The sequence below is a fragment of the Coffea arabica genome, chromosome 2e (assembly GCF_036785885.1).
Source record: "Coffea arabica cultivar ET-39 chromosome 2e, Coffea Arabica ET-39 HiFi, whole genome shotgun sequence".
Lineage (NCBI taxonomy): Eukaryota > Viridiplantae > Streptophyta > Magnoliopsida > Gentianales > Rubiaceae > Coffea > Coffea arabica.
The window spans coordinates 58,917,837-58,937,862 of record NC_092313.1 but is presented as its reverse complement, the minus strand read 5'-3'; the positions used below and the strand labels follow the sequence as shown (position 1 = coordinate 58,937,862).

General features: G+C 36.2%; 1 protein-coding gene across 1 annotated transcript; it reads left to right on the top strand.

Moving 5' to 3' along the window:
• The first annotated feature begins 9,031 nt into the window (after positions 1-9,031).
• Positions 9,032-13,887, top strand: LOC113732587 (pentatricopeptide repeat-containing protein At2g34400). The gene is made up of 3 exons (XM_027258475.2): positions 9,032-10,270; positions 11,795-12,776; positions 13,444-13,887. Exons 1-2 carry the CDS (start codon positions 9,276-9,278, stop codon positions 12,756-12,758), a joined length of 1,959 nt encoding a protein of 652 aa, XP_027114276.1. The 5' UTR covers positions 9,032-9,275; the 3' UTR covers positions 12,759-12,776; positions 13,444-13,887.
• Positions 13,888-20,026: the final 6,139 nt, after the last annotated feature.

Here is a 20,026-nt window from a genome sequence, read left to right as displayed (position 1 = left end):
GCTTCACCATCCCAAAATTCATTTGTTCTGGGCAGTTCCTCACTTGGTGTCCCAGTTGGCCGCATCTAAAGCATGCACCAATTTTCACATAACATATTCCTGTATGACTTTTGTTACACGTTTCACACTTAGGAGCCACACATTTCTTCTTAAAGTGTCCATTCTTTTTCTCTTTCCTCCCCTTATCCCTCATAGCAACTCCATTTCCATCCATCTCTTTACGTTTCCCTTTGTGGTCGCGAACACTTCCTTCACCTCTTTCATCTTTATTACTAGGAATGTCCTGAGAGGCCATTTGACTAGACAAAGGCACTAACTCAAACTTACTTCGTACCTTTTCCGGAATCCCTTCGTATTTCTTTTTCAGCTCCATGTTCTTGTGCAGTAGTTCAACTTTCTCCGAATACTCCTGTTTCCATCGCCCTTCCCAGTGCTCAACTAATCTCTTTTGGAACTCTACTTCCTTTCGAAGAATCTCTATCTCCTTATACGTATCAGCCAAATGTGCCATCTTCCTGATTCGCTCGAACTCAAGTGATAGCCTGCTAGGCAAATTAGAGAATCAAGATAAGTAACTAAGTACACTTGGGACTTTTACCGTATAACTGTTAAGTTCCCTCACTCCTAATCCAATCACAGAAAATTTAAACTTAGAAGCGTACAGGTATGGAGGCCTCAAATTTTTCATACCTAATTCCAAATTTTCGATCTTGACATAATAATAACCAAGTCAGGTCCATCTTTTGACGTCAAGGGATAAATATCAAGAAAATATAGGCAAGGTTAGTTTATCGAAAGCCAAACTACGGTTATCGAATCTTACAAGAGGGGTAGAAAATACCTCTATGGTTGTAACTAGACTAACTCAAAGTCAAGTAATTACTTATCAAGTCCTCACGGTCATCGCAAAAGGGAACAGGCCTTAGGTGCAAATTCCCTTACAATCTAGCCACCCTCTAGAGAGCCCGAGCCAGACTAGCACACGAGTAGTCCATGGTAACACTTTCATATCAAACCCTTCCCCCGACCAGTCTAATTACTAGGTCACATGTAAAATCTTTCGTGCCTTGGCCTTTGCCATCCAGGCATACCTCAAATTTAATCAAGATACAGTCCCTTATATCGCACTGTCCACAATTCAGTACTCAAGTACAAGAATCCACAATAAGATAATTCACAACTCCAGCCGGCCGGTCCCAAGAGTAAATCATCCATATTATAGATTCCTACCCGACATATATATCTACCTTCCGCAAGTTCCATGATATAGATTTTACACTTATAACATGCCCGGCTCATAAATTATGCTCAAAAGAGTCCTTAATCCTTTACACCTGTTCACGTAATTAGGACCATAACACCACTTGGCCCAAGCTCACTCCGCGCAGAGACCACGCGAAGTAGCTATAGGTTTTATCCCTCAGTTGCTTAACTTTCAAATCAAATCAAATCCCACAGTCCGGCATCCTAAACTTTAGTCTAAGATACACTACAGAGATCTGAAGCCTAAGCTCTGATACCACCTATGGCGACCCCACTTCCCCCTAAGGCGAACCAGAGGGTTGTCGGGCCGTCTGCCTAACTCTCGCTAGGACTCACGCAAGAAATCTAGCCCAAATCCTTCCGAAGAATAGTCTAAACTATTACAATATTTATCCTCCATAATAGACCAATACCTAAGACCACATTAACTTCAGAGATAACAGCACTTTAAGATAGCCAATCGTCGACTCTTAAACACCTTACGCGTTACAAACCAGGCAACAAAACATACAATCCAAATACATTAGTACAAGCCAAATAACAATTCCAGGGTTTACACTTTTCCAGCTTCAAGTGGCAATCCAAAATAAAAGATACAATGCTTAACTCAAGCTACATGCATAAAAATGAAATTTGATTTCAAGTCTTGCTCAAGTGCCAGGACCTGTCAAGAAAAACAAATGAACGTGGGGTGAGCTAAAGCTCAGTGGTGCCCCAAAACATGCAATCACGTAAATCAAACAGCGAGTAACAATTTCACAAATTGAACAATAAGGAAAGCGTATAACAGCACAAGATAGGATACAGGGGCTCTCAGGAGCCATTCTCCACGAACTTGATCAAAATTTTCCGTAGCCGACCCTCCGTCAACTTTCACTACCGAAGATCCATGTAGATCTTCTTATTTTTCTTAACTCCGTCCACCAATCATACCCCTTTACCGGGCCCGCACGACAAACACGAGAGTGGTAATACTCGAGTATACCTTAGGGACTGGGCGAGAAATTCATCAAACGACGTTACGTCCAACAAGAGATTAGGGACTAGTCGAGGAATTCATCCAACGACCTTACGTCCAACAATAGATTAGCAGGTCAGGGTAAGAGTCCTTTCCACCCTTAAGGTGTAGTACACTCCCCTGCCTAGTGATTAACAAGTGCAAGCAAGTATTCATGAAAACATTTCAAGCAAGTCACCACTCGAACGGCTAGTGTGATAAAGTACACACTGCTCACTTTGATGGATCAGAAACCATTTTTCCAAATATCACATATCAAGTCAAGAAAGCGCTTTAATCAAGTAAGCATAGAACAAGTAGGGACACTCACCAAGAGTGAAGTCACCAGTCAAGCTGGGAATCAAAATCTGCGTCCTCGCTAGATCCTAGAAAACCAAGTTTTAAGAACTATAAGTTTTCTATCCAAGTTCTAGGTTTATAAATATAAAAGATTCTCTAGTATATAAATAGTTTATTTTCTCGAAATAATTCGATAATCCACTTAAGACTAAAACTAGTAAAAGTAGCAAAATATTCCGTATAGTTTCCTTAAAAATACTTTTCTTTCTAGAGGTGCAACTAAATCTAATTTACTTGAAGTAAGTTTTCTTGCCGAGCAAGTTTTCTACGCTTTTCTTTTTATAATAATTAAAATCTCATGTTTTTAACAATTTTTCCTCAAAACAACTAGCCAGGAATAATTTTACGAAAAACTTAAAGTTTAGAAGTTAATACGATTATTTCCTAAAAGTAATAAAACTAGTTTAAGCAAATAAAAGAACTAACTAGTTAGCAAGGTTTTAAAAGTCCTGTCATTTAAATTTTAATATTAACGTGCTATTCTCAATCTCTATCACTTGATAGTAAGATAAAATAATTCCACAAAGCTTGATTTAAAAGTACTCAAATTCAACAAACCCAAACGGATTTCACGATTTCAAATCATTGCACATTGTATTCCCGGTTGCCAAAATAGCCAAAACACAATTCAAACATCAATTTCACTAGGGATTCATCAATCATTAGCCCTAGGTCTCAACAGATTCAATTCCAAATAATATTCAACAAAGGAAGTCCAAGATATCAAAACAATTCCAAATCACAAACCATGGACCTTCCAAATACGTTTCAGCCAACCACTTGAACAAATTCACCAAAAATTAAACTCTTGCAAAAATTACTCAAATGGCCAAGAGCTTCAATAGTCAATAAAATTCCAGCAAATGTCAATTCAAGATGTCCATTAAATCTCCATCTTTTACTTGCTAGAAACACTAAACATAAAGCTTATAATCTGCCCAACATGAAATGAATCAAATAACAAGTAATTCCAGCAAATTCTTCCACCAAGACGTCCCCATAAATCTGACATCATCTAAGATATAATCTTCCAACAATTTGACAGATTAAATGTGAAACTTTCTCCACAAATTCTTCTTTTTTTTTTCCACTCCAGCTCAACATGCAGAGTGGAGTTATCATGCTACGGTGTATCTTGTGCAACAATATGAAATTTACAGACAAAGATTCAAAAGGAAAGCTGGATAAAATTCTGTTTTCCTTCTCTCAGCCATGCTGAAAATTTTCAGCAGCAATCCATCTTTAAAGCAAGGCATTCCTCCAATAATCTCTTCACTTATGCTAAAATCTTTCATGCATAATGAAGTTAAAGTTCTTTACGATGTGTTACAGCTTATAACATAATTTTTAGAACCCAAAATTCGCAAAAGAAATCTGGAAAATTCTTTCCTTCTTCTCTCGGCTAAACTGGAAAAATTCCAGCAGCTTAGTTTCAACAATTTTGGCCAAATTTGCCCACAGTTCAAATGGTTTACTACTGAATGTCATACAAGACTTAAAACAACATTTTCTAGGCATTTCCATCCATTATACTCCAAGAAAATTTCCAGAAACAAACTGCAAAATTTCCAGCTCAACCTCTCGGCTACTAACAAATTTTCCAGCAGCCAAATGGTCCTAAATCCAAACTTTCCTCGTTTAAAACATGGTATTAGGTACTCAAATTCAACATGCAAACACTTAGCTAGCTAATTAACATTTCCAGTTCAAGATTAAATTCGAACAACAGCCATAATCATCAAATTTTTCAGAAATTTTTCCAGCTAGCCTCGGATGATCTTGCATGCAAGCTGATTTCATTTCATTTTTATTTTTCTTGCCTAACCGATCTAACTATCCTCATGCAAGACTTAATCACTTAGTTTTTAGTTGGTTAATCACAATTACAAGCTCAGATTGTCAAGAAATAAACGAATTAACTCAGCATTATCCTATTAAATTCTCGGCAAACCCATTTCCTGTGCACATCAGAATTTTCTTTTCCTAAATTACTCATCCGAATGCCTAAACTCAACATGCAAGCCCATCAATCACTGCATCTATTTGAAATCGACGATTCTAGGTCCAGAGTTTACCTCGAACTGAAGCTTACTCACGTGGCACAAAAACTGTCAAATTTTCCTCTCGGCTCGCGCGAAGATTGGAGGTGTTGGTCTGATTTTGGTCGCGGGTGGCAGTTGTGATGTTGCGGCTGGAATTGATGAAATGGTTGCAGCTGGTGGAGGTGAAGGTGCAGAAGGAACTTATGCACGGCCTCTCCCTTTCTTCCCTCAGGCTCACGGACAGAAACAAAAAAGGTTGCAGCTCGCGGTTTTCTTTTTCTTACTCTCGGATGCAGAAGGCAGCTCTCTCTCACGGTCGATAATCACGAGGTGAAGTGTTGTGGTGGTCTGAGGTGTGGTAGTGGAGTGGAGATGGGGTGCTGAAATGAAGATGAATCGCGGATGGAGGAGGTTGAGTGTTTGAGAGGAGAAAGAAAATGTGATCCGGCAGAAATGGAATTGTGATTTTAAAAGGTTGGCCAATGGATCCTTGGTGGTTGCATGGTAACTTCCGAGGTGGTGGAGACTATTTTACTCTTTTCACGTTTCCTTCGAATTTTCACTTAAGTCCTTATTCTTAATCTAATTCCAAAATTTACCCCAATTGTAATTTGAATGCCTAATAATATACTATTCTCGCAAAGATTCGATTATCGAGATTTTAACGACCTAAGTATACTAAGTGCACTTGTAACGGTTTTGTCTAAAATTTACTGACTTCATCTTATTGCTAAGGTTCCTATTAACACTTAATATTATTAACGATTAAAACTAGCTATCGGAATTCAAGGAATTAATATTAAGGCGATAAAATAATTTACATCAAGAAATATCAATTTATCTTGGCAAGAATCAAGTAATTTCAATATTTTACACAATTGAATTGTTTGTAGCATAAAAACTATTTTTACGTGCTTACTTGAGAACAAGTAAAGATAGAAGTGGGATTTATTAAAAAAAATCTAACATGCAAAAGTAATATGTAACTGTATATTTATTATTATTATTATTTTATATATTTTTTTTCGAGGTTCTCACAGGCTTGGTCGATAAGTTTAGCAAACCATGAGATATTCGTAGAGTATGATCTATTGGAGAGATCTTGGTCGGCATTACTCGCGCAGTATTGCCATGATATACTCGAGTATTATCAAGACTTTAATGAGCGGACCCGGTAAAGGGGGTGTAACGGTGACGGGATTCGAAGAAAAGTGGTGTATCTACGGATTTGATACTTATGTGGTTGACAGAATGTCACCATGTGATGTGATCAAAACTTGTATACGACTACGTGAAATTTAGCTCATGAGAGCTACAGTATCCTTGAATTGTTTCTGTTTACTTTTCCTATTCGAAATGTGAATTATTCGAACTTGATAGCTTTATTAACTATGTAAATTGTGGCTACTTGGATTACGTGTTTGCATGTGTGTTTCTTGGCCTCACTGAGTATTGGCTCATTCCATTAGTTTATTTTCCTTAATAGGAACCCGATTAGAAGGAGTTAAACAAATGCCGAATTGAGGCACTTTTGTATTAATGTTTTAATTGTAATCGACTAGACACTTTTGGATGTTGTATATATTTGGGAATTGATGTATGTTTTGGATCCTGATGTAAGAATTGGGTAACTGATGTATTTTGAACTCATGGTGCAAGACTTGGATATTCGATTATAGAAGCGACTTTTCCTTATTAGACTAGTATAAATTGTTATATATTGTTAAGTTTGAATCGATTTGTCTCGAGTCCTGACCAGAGTTGGGCAGGCGTTCCGTGGATACTCTTGGGTTCGCCCTTGGGAGAAGTGGGGGCGTCACACAGTCAAATTGACAAAATATCTTTCATATATCTCAAAATCTTAGAACGAAAATAGTGAACAGTTACAAGCAGAGTCATTAACAGCTCAAACATTCAAATAAGCAATTTAACACCAGCAAGAAAGGATACTGTACTGATAAGTTGGCTTCCGCCAGATTCTAGACAGAGCACCCAAGATTCAAATGTTGATACAACTGATGTGGTATTCCTACCCGATTTCAAGTGTAGCACTTAGTCTTGTACAGTGTTTCACTTGCAGCCAGCTTCGCAGTAACATCTTCCAGGTCCGTTGACACTTCGTCAACGTTTGAAATATAGTAACAAGTCCAGTAAAATACCGCTTATCTCTAATCTCCGTCCACCGATCAACCTCCTACCGAGCTCGAACACCAAGATAACAGAGATGGTAACAGAAGTGGTATTACTCGAGTATACCCAAGCAAGAACAAGTATGGTCGATGAGATAACTCTCCAATCGATTTAATCAAGATAGAGGTATTGAGACGGGAATGAGAGGCACCTCCCACTCAAATTGAGTGTGGTATATGCTGCCGCTCAACACTAGGGTCGATGAGATAACTGTTTAATCGACTTAATCAAGATAAAAGTATTGAGATGGGAATGAGAGGCACCTCCCATTCGAATTGAGTGTGGTACATGCTGCCGCTCAGCACTTACAAGTCAAGCACAAGCACAAACACAAGTACAGGTCAATCAAATTCAGGCAAGTACAAGATCATTCAAGAAGGGGAGGACGAGTGTGATAAAATACACTCTCGCCTCATCAAGTTCAATATTCAACACATAACACGTGGTATCATTCAAATCAAGATATCAAGAACATGCACTTGGCACTCACCAGTTTAAGCAAAATAATGTCAAAAGTTCGCCCTCAAGTTATGCCCTTGATCATCAACAAACCCTAAGAACAACCAAGATAGAGTATTATGGTTCAACCATTCAAAACTTAGGTGAACCAAAGAAAATCCAAGTAATTACTAGTGCAAAGATGTAAATATGGTTTTGGAGTGAAAAGAGAACATTTGGACCCAAGGAACATGAGTAACCAAGGAATTCCTCATTTCAATTCATGGCTGGAATTTCCAGCAACAAATAGCTAAAATGACAACCAACCTCGAGCTTAAAGTGAAATAAATGCAACTAGAAAGCATGCTAGAAGAAACCATCAAATTTTCTCTTATTTTACACATGGTTTTGTCAAAATTTCACCTTATACACTACCATCAAAGTACACTCAAGAAATCACATGTAACCTAAGTCCAAACCAATCTAAAATCACCCCTCTAACATCACTTATTTCACAAGAAAGAAGGTAATAAAAATTTCAGCAGCACTTCCCCTAGTTTCTTTACATTTTGATCCAAACTCAACAACTATGTTCATATCAATCCAACTTCAATCACAACCACAAGTTACAAGCTATAAAGTGCACTTGTTTAAGGCCACAAAACCATCCAATATAGCCAATTTTCTAGCTCAAAAATCAACCACAACAAAGCTGAAATTTTGAAACCCTAAGCTGAAATTTTGAACTACAAGCTGAAATTTTACATAAGCAAGCCATAATAACTTATAAAAACTAGAAAATTCACATGGCAAAACTACTAAATCATGGCCAAGCTCAAAGCATCATAATAAAGTTGAAATTTCACCATCAAAGCTGAAATTTTCGAATCACCACTCAAACCATGAAATTTCTCATGAAAACTATCAAAATCAAGTTCTAAATCCACTCTTATGCAAGTATTAAAAGAAAAGAGGGCTGCTTGATATAGTTACCTTAATACACTAATAAGAAATGGAAACCAAGTGCTTCTTTCTCCCAAATCATTTTACCAAAATCCTTAATCCTCCCAAAAGGTCACTTTTTATGGTTTGGATTGCAAGTTTATGGTGAAACTCAAAGATTCAAGCAAGAAATGGAGGTTGAAATTGAAGCTTTTTTTCTCTCTTTTCCTCTCATGAAAGTCGGCCAAGGGAAGAAGATGAAAGGTTGTTTTTTGGTCAATTTTTCTTTTAATTAAAGGCTAAGAATAGTCCAAGTCAAGGTCAAAATTCCATGAATTTTGTGACAATTGTCCTTCCAAAGTTAATCCTCATCCTATTGTCTTCCAATCATTAAAATATCTAGCCAACGTCTAATTATCGTATAACACCTTATAAAATAATATCCCTTTATACAAAACTCCTCTTAATCTTCAAAAATTTATCGCACACGCCTCACTAGTGAGTCTCAATTCCATAATGCACTACGAACATATCATGCACTAACTTATAGTAGAAAAATGATTAAAATCTTGACTCTCTTATAAAAATATATGAGAAATTAAGGAAATAAAGTAAAGTAAGGAAAATGTACTCAAAGAAATAAGATAAAATAAAAATAATTTTCGAGTCCTCACATGTCATAACTTGGTTCTCACTTCCAAAGATTCTCCCACCCCAACCCTGCCCCGTTGCAATCCTTAAACAAGACTAATCTTATCGGCAAGATGTCATAACTTGATTCTAACTTCCAGAGGATCAATTCAGTAGTACTGCTTGCTTCTTCTTCTTCTTTTTTTTTTTTCACAACGATAACAATTATATAACCTACTCTAGTCTAGTCTAGGGAAGAAAAATTCTAATCGATGGAGAGCCATCGGAGAAAGCTACTTGAAAGTGACAGTCACGATTAACTGACAAGTATACGCTAACCCCACCAAGACCACCAAGTTACCAAGGCTGTTGGCAGTTCAGTAGTACTGCTACTTAGTTGCGTAGTGGCGGGCATGGTGGCGCCAGCATGTGCCAAAGAAAGCAACGGAAGAATGCTCCTGACCTTGAGAACCAAGGTGAAAATGGCATCATCGCCCAGGTTTTCCCGCCATGTGTCATATGTTCAAACTGCAATAACTACCCATAACAGTCAACCAAAACATCATGACCATCGTCAAAAGTCTGATGCATTCTCTGAAAATCTCTTGCTTCTCTTGAAGCAATGCAAATCCATCCGTCCCGTCCAGCAAATCCATACCCAAATACTTATTAATTCCATTTACAAGCACAACTTTCTCCTTGCAAAACTCATTGCTCTAAAAGACTTCAGCTATTCCCTTCAGCTCTTCTTGCATCTTCCCCATCCTAATGACTATGCATTCAACGTTTTCATTAGAGGGCTCACGACAACGTGGGGAAAATTTGATCTTGCATTGCAATTTTACTGCAAAATGAAGTCTTTAGGTGTAAAACCGGATAATTTCACGTACCCGTTTGTGTTTATTTCCTGTGGCAATCTTTTGGACTTTGGGCATGGTAGATTAGCTCATTGTGAGGTGTGGAAAAATGGGCTGTGGTTGAATTGTCATGTGTGTCATTCTTTGATCACGATGTACTCGAGATTTGGTGAGTTGAGTTTTGCACGGAAAGTGTTTGATGAAATTCCGGTTAGAGATTTGGTGTCGTGGAATTCAATGATTTCTGGGTATTCCAGGGCTGGTTTTGCTGGAGAGGCGGTGGAGTTGTTTTATAAAATGAGGAATAAAGAGGTTGCACCTGATGAAATGACTCTTGTGAGTGTTCTTGGTGCTTGTGGGGACTTGGGGAACCTGGACTTGGGGAGCTCTATTGAGAAGTATGTTGTGGAGAAAAGCATTGAGATGAATTCTTACATGGGGTCAGCTTTGATTGACATGTATGGGAAATGTGGGGATTTGGGCTCTGCAAGGAGGATATTTGACAATATGGGGAAGAAAGATGTGGTTACTTGGAATGCCATGATTACTGGGCAAGTAACTCTGCTCTTAAGTTTTCTTTGACTCAATTGAGTTCTTCATTTGCCTTGAATGTACTTCCAGACCATAGTTGTTGTGCTTTTCTGTTTTATGCTTACTTGTGATGATATCGTTCTGCAGTTTGATTAAGCAGTTTAGTAAGTTATAGAGTGGGTGTTAAGACATGCTTTTAAGAATGTGAATCGACATGCTTAGCATTAGAATTACATCTTATTAAACAAGCAAGTAGATTCTTTTATAGAAAATGTAAATGTTTGCATAAACATGTATGGACATTTTTAGCATGACTTGATGCTTTTGCATCTTATATCTTTTTCAAAAGGAGACTTAAATTTTCTAAGAGAAGATGGTGCTTTTTATAACAGCTTTAGTTGGGTGTAAACTTGTAATTCATAAAAAAGAACTTGGGTTATACTTCTGGAAAAAGTTGTAACTTAAGCATTTAATCTTCCATTAAATTTTCTGCCCCTTATTTCAGAAAAAAATAAGTATAAAAAAAATAACACAAGTGCAAAAATATTTAGAAAAAATTTATAAAAGTACAAAGTCTTGTGGTAGCATCTGTACCTAATTGAGCTTATCTCAAACTTAAGAAAATGTTCATGAAGACAACCAATTATTGGGTTGATTTAACTGCCTACGCGAGACTATTATTTTGTATTTTCATTTTCGTTGATTTTTCTGAAGCTGTCAAAGATAGAAGTAGATTTACTACCTCTTGGAGTTCAAATATTTTCTTGTGATTTTTGTCTAATACTTTCATTTTAATTAGAGATAGTGGTGAACTTCTTGTTCTGGGAACTATTGTCGAGTCTCACTTAACGGCCTAGCATTCTGCTTTGCCTTGGTAACTTTAGTCTTTGGGCTTAATAATGTGAAAGGAAATCACAAAAAGAAAAGAGAGGATAGCTTGAAATTTAGTTTGTGAGTGTGCTTTCAGGAGAAGGTAAGGGAATGGAAAGATTTTAAAACTTTCAAAGACTTCTTTTTCTTTCTGCAAAGTAGGAGGAGATGGTGAGAAATTTTAGGCTACTGGATGGAAATTGCTGATATCTCCTTTGCCCATCAAGTGTAAACAAATGTGTAAGTTTCATTATCTAACAATCCTTTGGCTTAATGTGTCTCAAAAGAGAGCAAGCAAACTTTTATTGTTTCTCTAATTTCTTTGCTCCTTGTTAAAGATTTTCTCATTTTCCTTTCTTTCCTAAACTAAACAAAAATAACGTAGTGCATAAGATATGTATATATATATATATATATATACATATATTCTTTTAGCCTTTTTTTGTTTGGAGAAATATTTTAACTGGAACTTTTTTTTCCTTATATGAGTAACAGAAAATTTTGGAATCTTTTGACACATATTGAATTAAACAAGGAAAGAGTGTGGATTTCTTATCTGCCTGAGTAGGATGGTGACTTAGTCAGGTTGCTTGATGTTATATCTTCAACAAGGTACTAATAATACAAACTGAACAATTTCTTTTTCGTCTTCTTCTCTTTTTTACCTCTGACAGATACGCACAAAATGGCTTGTCAGATAAAGCAATGTGCTTATTCAATGCCATGAAAGCTGCAGGGGTGGATGTGGATAAAATCACTGTGATTGGAGTGTTGTCTGCATGTGCTTCAGTTGGAGCTTTGGACTTTGGAAAATCTATATACAAGTATGCATCACAAAGTGGCTTAACGGATGACATATATGTTGGTACTGCATTGATTGACATGTTTGCTAAGTGTGGGAATCTGGACCTTGCATTTCAAGTTTTTGGAGACATGCCCATAAAAAATGAGGTATCCTGGAATGCAATGATCTCTGCTCTTGCTTTTCATGGGCAAGCTCAAGAGGCTCTGTCATTGTTTGAGCGCATGTTAAGGGAGGGTGGTAGTACTTCCTGTCCAAATGACATCACATTTGTTGGGCTGCTTTCTGCATGTGTACATGCTGGATTGGTCGATGAAGGCTGCCACTTGATTGATTTGATGAGCTCATCTTTTGGTCTGGTTCCGAAAATTGAACATTACTCTTGCATGGTGGATCTTTTCTCACGTGCTGGACGAGTATATGAAGCATGGAACTTGATTGAGAAGATGCCAGAAAAGCCGGATGAAGTTCTCTTAGGAGCACTCCTTGGTGCCTGTAATAAAATTAAAAATGTTGATGTTGGTGAGCGGGTAATGCAGCTTCTCCTGGAGATGGAGCCTTCAAACTCTGGCAACTATGTGATTGCATCAAAAATCTATGCAAATCAAGATAGGTGGGTTGATTCAGCAAGGATAAGATTGTTGATGAGACAGAAAGGCGTAAGTAAGACTCCAGGTTGTAGCTGGATTGAAATGGATAATAAACTTCTTGAATTTCATGCTGGTGAAACTTTACATAGTGCACAAAAGGTTTATCAAGTGCTTAACATGCTGTACAAAGAGATGATGATGGAAGGTGGAATGTCAGATTCATATGTTCACTTAGTGGAAGAGTAGAACTTTAGATATTGGCAGGTTGGTGTTACAGTACATCTTAATTCGAGAAATATCAAGTTTCTTACTAAACTAATGAATGTTCAAAGGGAATTTGCTTTTAAAATCTTCCTGCATAATGTTTCTTTGCCACTCTTGTAGAAAGAAGCGTGTGACCATAAAATTGAATAAATGCTGATCAAATTTTAGTTGTTAGCAAACTTAATTTTGAGTCTTGTAAAGAAAATGCTATTAACCATGAATTATCTGCCAATATTAACCCAAAAAAGAAAGGAACAAAACAGATCAATCTTGAACAGCTTCATGGCTGGATTTCTTTCTTGATGCTTTTTTTTAAAAAAAAATAATTTGTTCTCTTGCAAAGGTGGATATTTAAATCTATACTGGTAGCAAAGTACATTTTTAGATGACATATAGCTTCTTTAGCATATTAGTGTGACTACACAAGTTGCTGCAAGACAGGTGTAAATTGACAACATTTCTCTTCTTAAATTGACACTAGTTGCTATCATGCTTGTCATTTTTTCATGTCTTATCTTTTGAAATTTGTGTCTTATTTTAGCTTTTGTAAGTTTGTGATAGAGCGGTTATTTGGCACATTTTGCACTGTTATTTTGTCCTAATTTTAGCTACTTACTGTGCTAAGTATTGAGGTTTTGCTCATATTTCATATTTGTATGAATTACAGATGATTGGCGTTAAAAGTAATCTCTTGAGGCAAATTTTCAGAAGACCCTTCATCTCAGAGCGTGGCCACGCCAGAAAAGGTAGATGCTCCCGAAAAGCCGGATCCGCGGGACCAATAGCAGGAGACCCAATTAAGGCACTAGATCCATGTGAACCAGATGCGTGGGATTAAAACCCATAGACAAGTCCTGCTCCTAATTGCTTTGGCTGGCGGCGGCTACAAAAGGCAAAAGAAAGCCAGATTCACGTATTAGGAATTAGATAGCTTTAGTTTTCTTTTTCCCTAGCCGTCAGACATTGTAGACTCTTCTCTTGCTTTTTGGCTTTGACGTTTTTTGACTCTTTTGCTTTGGCTTTGGCTCTGTACAATTTTCGTTGGCTTTTGCGTTGTACTTCGGCTTCAGTACGAACATTAACGCAAAGACAAGGAAGACGTTTTCTTTTCTTTCTTTCGTCATTACTCCATCGTTCCAATTTCGCTGATGACTGTGCGGATGAAATCAACCAACCCACGCAAAATTGATACGATGAGGAGCGGCTAGGTTTTTCTTCTACCCAAAGGTTAACGCGAAGGCGCGGTCCATAACATCTGTGAGATCTAATCAAACTTTCATTACTTTTTCCAATTTGTTGCTATTCGTACGTTTCCTGAATTAATTGTTCATGGGTATTTCATTAACTTAATATCAACGGTCGGGTATTTGATTTAATTTAATAGCCTACTGTCATATTAACTAAATTGAATCCGTAATTGTTTGTTTAGTCGATACCTAGTGACAACCACCATAATTGGGTTTATGTTGGGGAAACGTAAGATCTAATTTAAATAAACCCTCTTAGCGTATTTATTAGTTAGGGTTGGGTTCTTCTAGTTTCAATGCAATTGGGTAATTAAATTCCTACGGTCGTACCTAGGGTTGTTATCTGGTTAGAGAAGCAGTCAATGGTCGTACCTTGATTGTTGAAAAAGTAAGGAAGAACTGGTTGTCAGAGTTTATTGATAACTATAACCAACCTAGTGATGAATGGATGAAATATCTTTGCATCGATGATCATTTAATTGGACCGTGCCTGAACAGCTGATCCTTTGGGTAGAACTTTTATTAATTGCTATTTTTAGTAAATTGTGCTTTGTGAGTTAGTTTTGAATTTTGTTTGTTTTATTTCATTTTTTATTTTCCTCCCATCAAAAACCCCCCATACTCTGAACTCGAGAAGAAACGAATTATTCCCAGTCCCTGTGGATTCGACCCTACTCACCGCTATATACAAAATTTGTAATTTTCTTGAGTAGGTATTTATTATTGCACAGATTCGGCACCTGTCAGTTTGCCAAAGGATACTACCCTATCTAGTTGAACCTGTTTTGCTGATACAGCATTATAATGCGTTGCTCTAAACCTGCAACCGGGATATTGCAGGTTTGTGGATGGTTCCATTTGTTTATTTCTTCTGCTCAAGCTGAAAATGAGAAAGGAAATGAAGAAAGAGGAGATTTACCAAATATGTTTGCATCTACATTGCTGAGGTTATTGCTCAGTTTTTGGTTTTGCTTCTTTACTTCTATTTGTAACTTATACCTTTCTTTTGGCGCTTGCATATACCCTTACGTAGTTAGATTACTACTTAACTTCTCTGTTTTTCTGCAAAAGAATCTAGAGAAGGTGATGATTATCACTGAAAGTTGACAGAAGCGGATGAGGATTGAATAAGAAACAAATGCTTTGCAGCATTCGGCCTCAAGGTAGATACTGTTGCTTAGTTATATTCATGCTGTGGACTTGACTTGAATTATGCTTTCTTACTTGGCCGATTCTTTTGCAGGTGAAGCTCTTTCAATACCAAGGAGAAATTTCTGTCCCGAACATTGGTAAGCACTTAAAAGTTTTATGGTGCCGTTGTCTTTTCCTGCTCAAAGTCTTGAAGCTTAAACAGATTGTAGATGGAAGTCCGTCAAAAGCCAACAATTATTCTTAATGATATATATATATATATATATATATATCTGGCTTAAATTTGAAATTTTTACCACTGTTGGTGACAAATTATTTGGGTCACATAACTTTTTTCAAAAATCTATACTTCATTTTGCTGGACCTTAACCAAGTTTCTTTTTATGGGGTGGTTGTGACTTTTATTACATCTATTTTGTTTACCATCAACTGTTCTTGAGAAATCTGAAGATGATGCATATCCAATATGCTTGTGGGACAATTTTATCAGTTTAAAAGTATAACTGGATTGTACTTATGTTGAGATAAAAGATATGCTGTGCCCTTTTGAATTATTACTCTAAATGTCAAAGAAAAATGGCTAAATAAGATGCTTGAGTAAAGAATGTTCTTCATAGAATGGCTAGTTTGAGGACGAACCATAATCTATATATTGGAATATGGTCAATTATGGAGGTGAGAAATTTTTTATCAGCCAACAAAACACCTGGTTATGGCTTGGATCGTTAGATTACTGGAATCTTTTTAAATTACATCGTAGCATTTTTTTTTTCAGGAAATACTTGTCTTTTTGTCTATTTTCACTTCATTTGGTGCTTTATTTTGTTTTGGTGCATTTACAATTGAAAATTCATTTCAGTGTAGGGACTTGAAATTCCATTGACAAGGAAATCATAGACTTTGAAGTCTTGTATAATGAATCAGCCATTTTAGAGGTTTTGAAATCCATAGCTTTTAGCCAGTAACTAGGTATTAAAAATGGTGGTTTTTTTTGGGGGGGGGGGGGGGGGGGAGGATGGGTTGGGTGGTAAGGTGGGAGGAGTTGTAAGTGGGTTCAAGACCTCCCACTTACCAAAAAAAAAAAAATCTAGGTGTTAAAAATGAAATATATTCTGATTTGATCCCATACCTTTGCTTTTAGTTTGTAGAAGTCAATTTGCAATGTTACAAATATTGTTTTTGGGAGATGATAATAGGCAATGTGTAGCTCATAGGTTCCTTTGTGATAGGTGGTTGGACTGATGCTTCAATAGCTCTTATATTAGTGGATTTGAGTTAATGCTTTGTTGGTCATTTAATCACTTTGTAGCGGTTTTGAAATTGACATGAAATCTAGACAGGTGTAGGCAATTGGAAAATGCCTTGGGTGCAGATTTTCTATGAACAAGTTCATCATCTGTGTGTTCAAGCTTGAGCTAGGTTCAATATAATCAGCTGTGAGCTCCATTGAGTTCCAATAGTCAAGGTTGAACTTGACTTGGTAAAATCTAAAGCTCAGGGTTCAGATTAGAAGTCAAGTTTATCTATTTAGGCCTGTGTTAAATCATACTCACGTTCATCTATTTTTCTCTTTGCTTTTCTTCCCATTTGGATATCTTTTATTAAGTTACGATCTGTGATTGAAGTTATCTGATTGGATACCAGAAGCTTTGAACCTTCAGACTAGATGAGTTCTGCAGAAAGGATTGTTAAATAAATAAAAAAAGGCGAAATTTAATTGTGGAAACTGAAATAGAATAAAGAAAAGGAAATGCTCAGATGTCAATATTTGTTTTAATTTCCTTTTGAAATATTTGCAAAACAACTAGTAGATTGTCCAATTTCGGGTTTTCTAAAAATATGCCAATACTGACATCAAAAACCAGAAAGGGAAAAAAGAGGAAAAAGAAAACAGCCATAGAAACACATGTGACTTGAGCAAAGAGTACTGAACAGAAAAATTGCAGATTTCATTTTGCTTGCATAATAAATCATTGCAGCATTTCACCTTGTAGGGTATGGGAATCGCCTAGTAACCATGTTGAGTCCTCATTCAGGTAGGAAGGAGTATAATATTGGAGGAATTGGTAAGTCAACAAACACTGGTTTTCAATTAAGTGAGATGCAATTCTATTCAGTGATTTTTGTTATTATGTTCTATACCTTTCTATCTGCCATGCTTTTAAGCAAGGTGCTCCTCCAGTGTCATTATGAACTGGGTGAGGCAATCCTACAATCTCCAACTTGTGTTGGGATGAAATTCAGATATATAAAATTAGATGTTCGAAAATAACAGAAGAAGAAATGCATGTGTTGGGATATAACAGTTGCTTGGGGGGTGGGAGATTGGGGGGGGGGGGGTGTGGGGGAAGGGGGAGACCTCCAGAGGCATTAAGTCTGGTGCTGAAGCAGACATAGTAGTCATCAACTGAAATACAGTTGTGAATCTACTAAGAAAAAAGAAAGTGCTAGATTGAGTTGTTTGGTTGGGGGATGACTTGATCCTTTTGGAGATTTGGGCAGCATGGAACATACTATGGAATTCTCTCGTTCCATAGGAGCAATTTGAGGAACTTTTTGTTCTACCCTGCATGATTTGAAAGATTTTTTTGAATTTCTATTTGTTGTTAATCAAGATAAAATACAATGTATTTGTTGTCAATTTTCATAAATTTCTTGGGCTTTCCATTACAGACTTTGGAGTTTGTTTGACATGCTCTAGATCGTTTGTGAAAATACTGTTAAGTGGTATAGGGATGGTAGAGTCTTCCCTATTGTTAGATTTAGAATTCGAATCCTGTGCTTGGCACTTGGGGATGGAAAGGGTGTAGGGAGGGTTAGAAAAAAAAAAAAGTAGTATGGGACTAGTCTAATATTGACAACACTTGAGTGAGAACGAAATATGTCAAACACTCGCCTTTTTTTTTTCGCTTCCATAACTACGCTGTACTTTCAAGTTTGAAGTGAAATTCATTGTCTAGAATTAGGTATACTAAGCTTGCTTTCTCTATCAATTGCTGCAAGCGAAGCTAAAATATGCAAGTTAAGAAGTTATCAGTGTTAACCTTGTCGCATGAGTTAAGAAGTTATCAGCGTTAATCCTATTTTGTAGGTTTGCACATGATGCATAATAGTAGTATTTGTTGTTCTATCTAAGTTGGATTAGAAATGGATAAATAAAGTTGTTTCGAACATGATTTTCATCAACTTTGAGCACTTGATGGAACAATTATTTGTAACAAATAACATTAATTTCTACTGTCAATTATATGCAAAAGCAATTCATCCTATAGCCCTTTGGCCTTCGTAGCCATGTCATCTATTTTTATCGCCAAATTATACGTACTTGTAATTTGTATCTTTTATTTTTTTTTTGTGCAGATTTCAGCATTGATCATGTCACTTCTTTATAATGGCTAAATCTTTTTATCCTCCATTGTATCTGTATAGTAAATCCACTAAGTAGGATCTAGTTTTCCCCACTTTTTGTGGGATTAAAAGATTGTGATGTAGATTAGTTTGCACAATGTTGGTTCAATAATTTTGATGATTTGTTAGTTTTTGTCTTTCAAGTTTATAGCTGTGAACTTTTATACACTAATGGGAAACATTGTAAATAGGAGGTCCTTGGTCTAAGATCTCCTATTTATATAAAAAAAAAAAACCATATACAACTAAAAATAGATAGAAAAACTATTTTTCTTAGTAATCCTACTTCTATAATAGAACAACAGTTTCTATGTATCTTCCCTCCTTTTACATTATCTAACTACAAAGTCTTTTAGAAAACACATTATATTACTACAGAGTTTTTTAAAATAAAGTCATATGCATTACCTTCTGCTATTGGGCAACGGAATGAAATCATACCACACGATGCTCGGTTTTAAGCCTTCAGTTATTAACATATCTAGTCTATGTGGCAATGCCAATCTTCCCCATTGATTTCAATTGTTGATGTGTTGCTCTCTCATTGGTCAATTGGTGGTAGTCCAATTGATTGCAATTTGATGAGGTGTCATCTTGTGATTCGTCAATTGGTGATAGTTCTCCCAATTGCATATGAAATTGATGATGTGTCGACTTTTGATTAAATGGGAGGTGGTAGTCCTCTAATTGTAAGTGGGATTGTACTAAAATTTTGTCTCTTTTTTTCCCTCAACAAATCACATTAACAAAAATTTTGACTCCTTTTTTTTGAGTGTGCACCAAATCATGTCTAATTACAAATTTTCACGTCTAATTACCAATTTTTTGTAATTAATTGTTAATAACTAATTAATAATGTGATGTTTTTGGTCACCCAATAAATCACATTTAATTAATAATTTTTTGCAATTATTAACAAAAAATTGGCTTCTTTTTGTGGTTGCCCAAAAAATCACATTTAATTATCAATTTTTTTTTCAAATGTTATCAAAAACTTTCCTCTTTTATTTTGGATCAACAAAACATGTTTAATTATCAATTTTTTTGCAATTAATAATTTCACTTTTTTATTGCCTAACAAAACACATTTAATTACCAGCCTTTTGCAATTATTAACACTTTTTTTTTTGTTTCCAAATAAATCACAATTAATTATCAAATATTTTAATTAATTGTTAATCAACTTATAGAGTCTAAACGTGAATGTAATTGTGAAGGGTGTTAGTTTTTTGCTTATGTGGCAGCTAGTGATAAGCTAGGGTGTGATCGTGCAAGTTACATTAAATAGCTATCAAAGATACAGTCAACCAAACATAGTAACTCCGGTATGGTAAAAGGTGCCAAAAAAGAATATTGAAATGGTCAAATAATAGTGAATCCCCCAAAGAATAGGAAACGTAAACGACCAATGCCTATCTTAATGCCAAGTAACCCAAGGGTCTT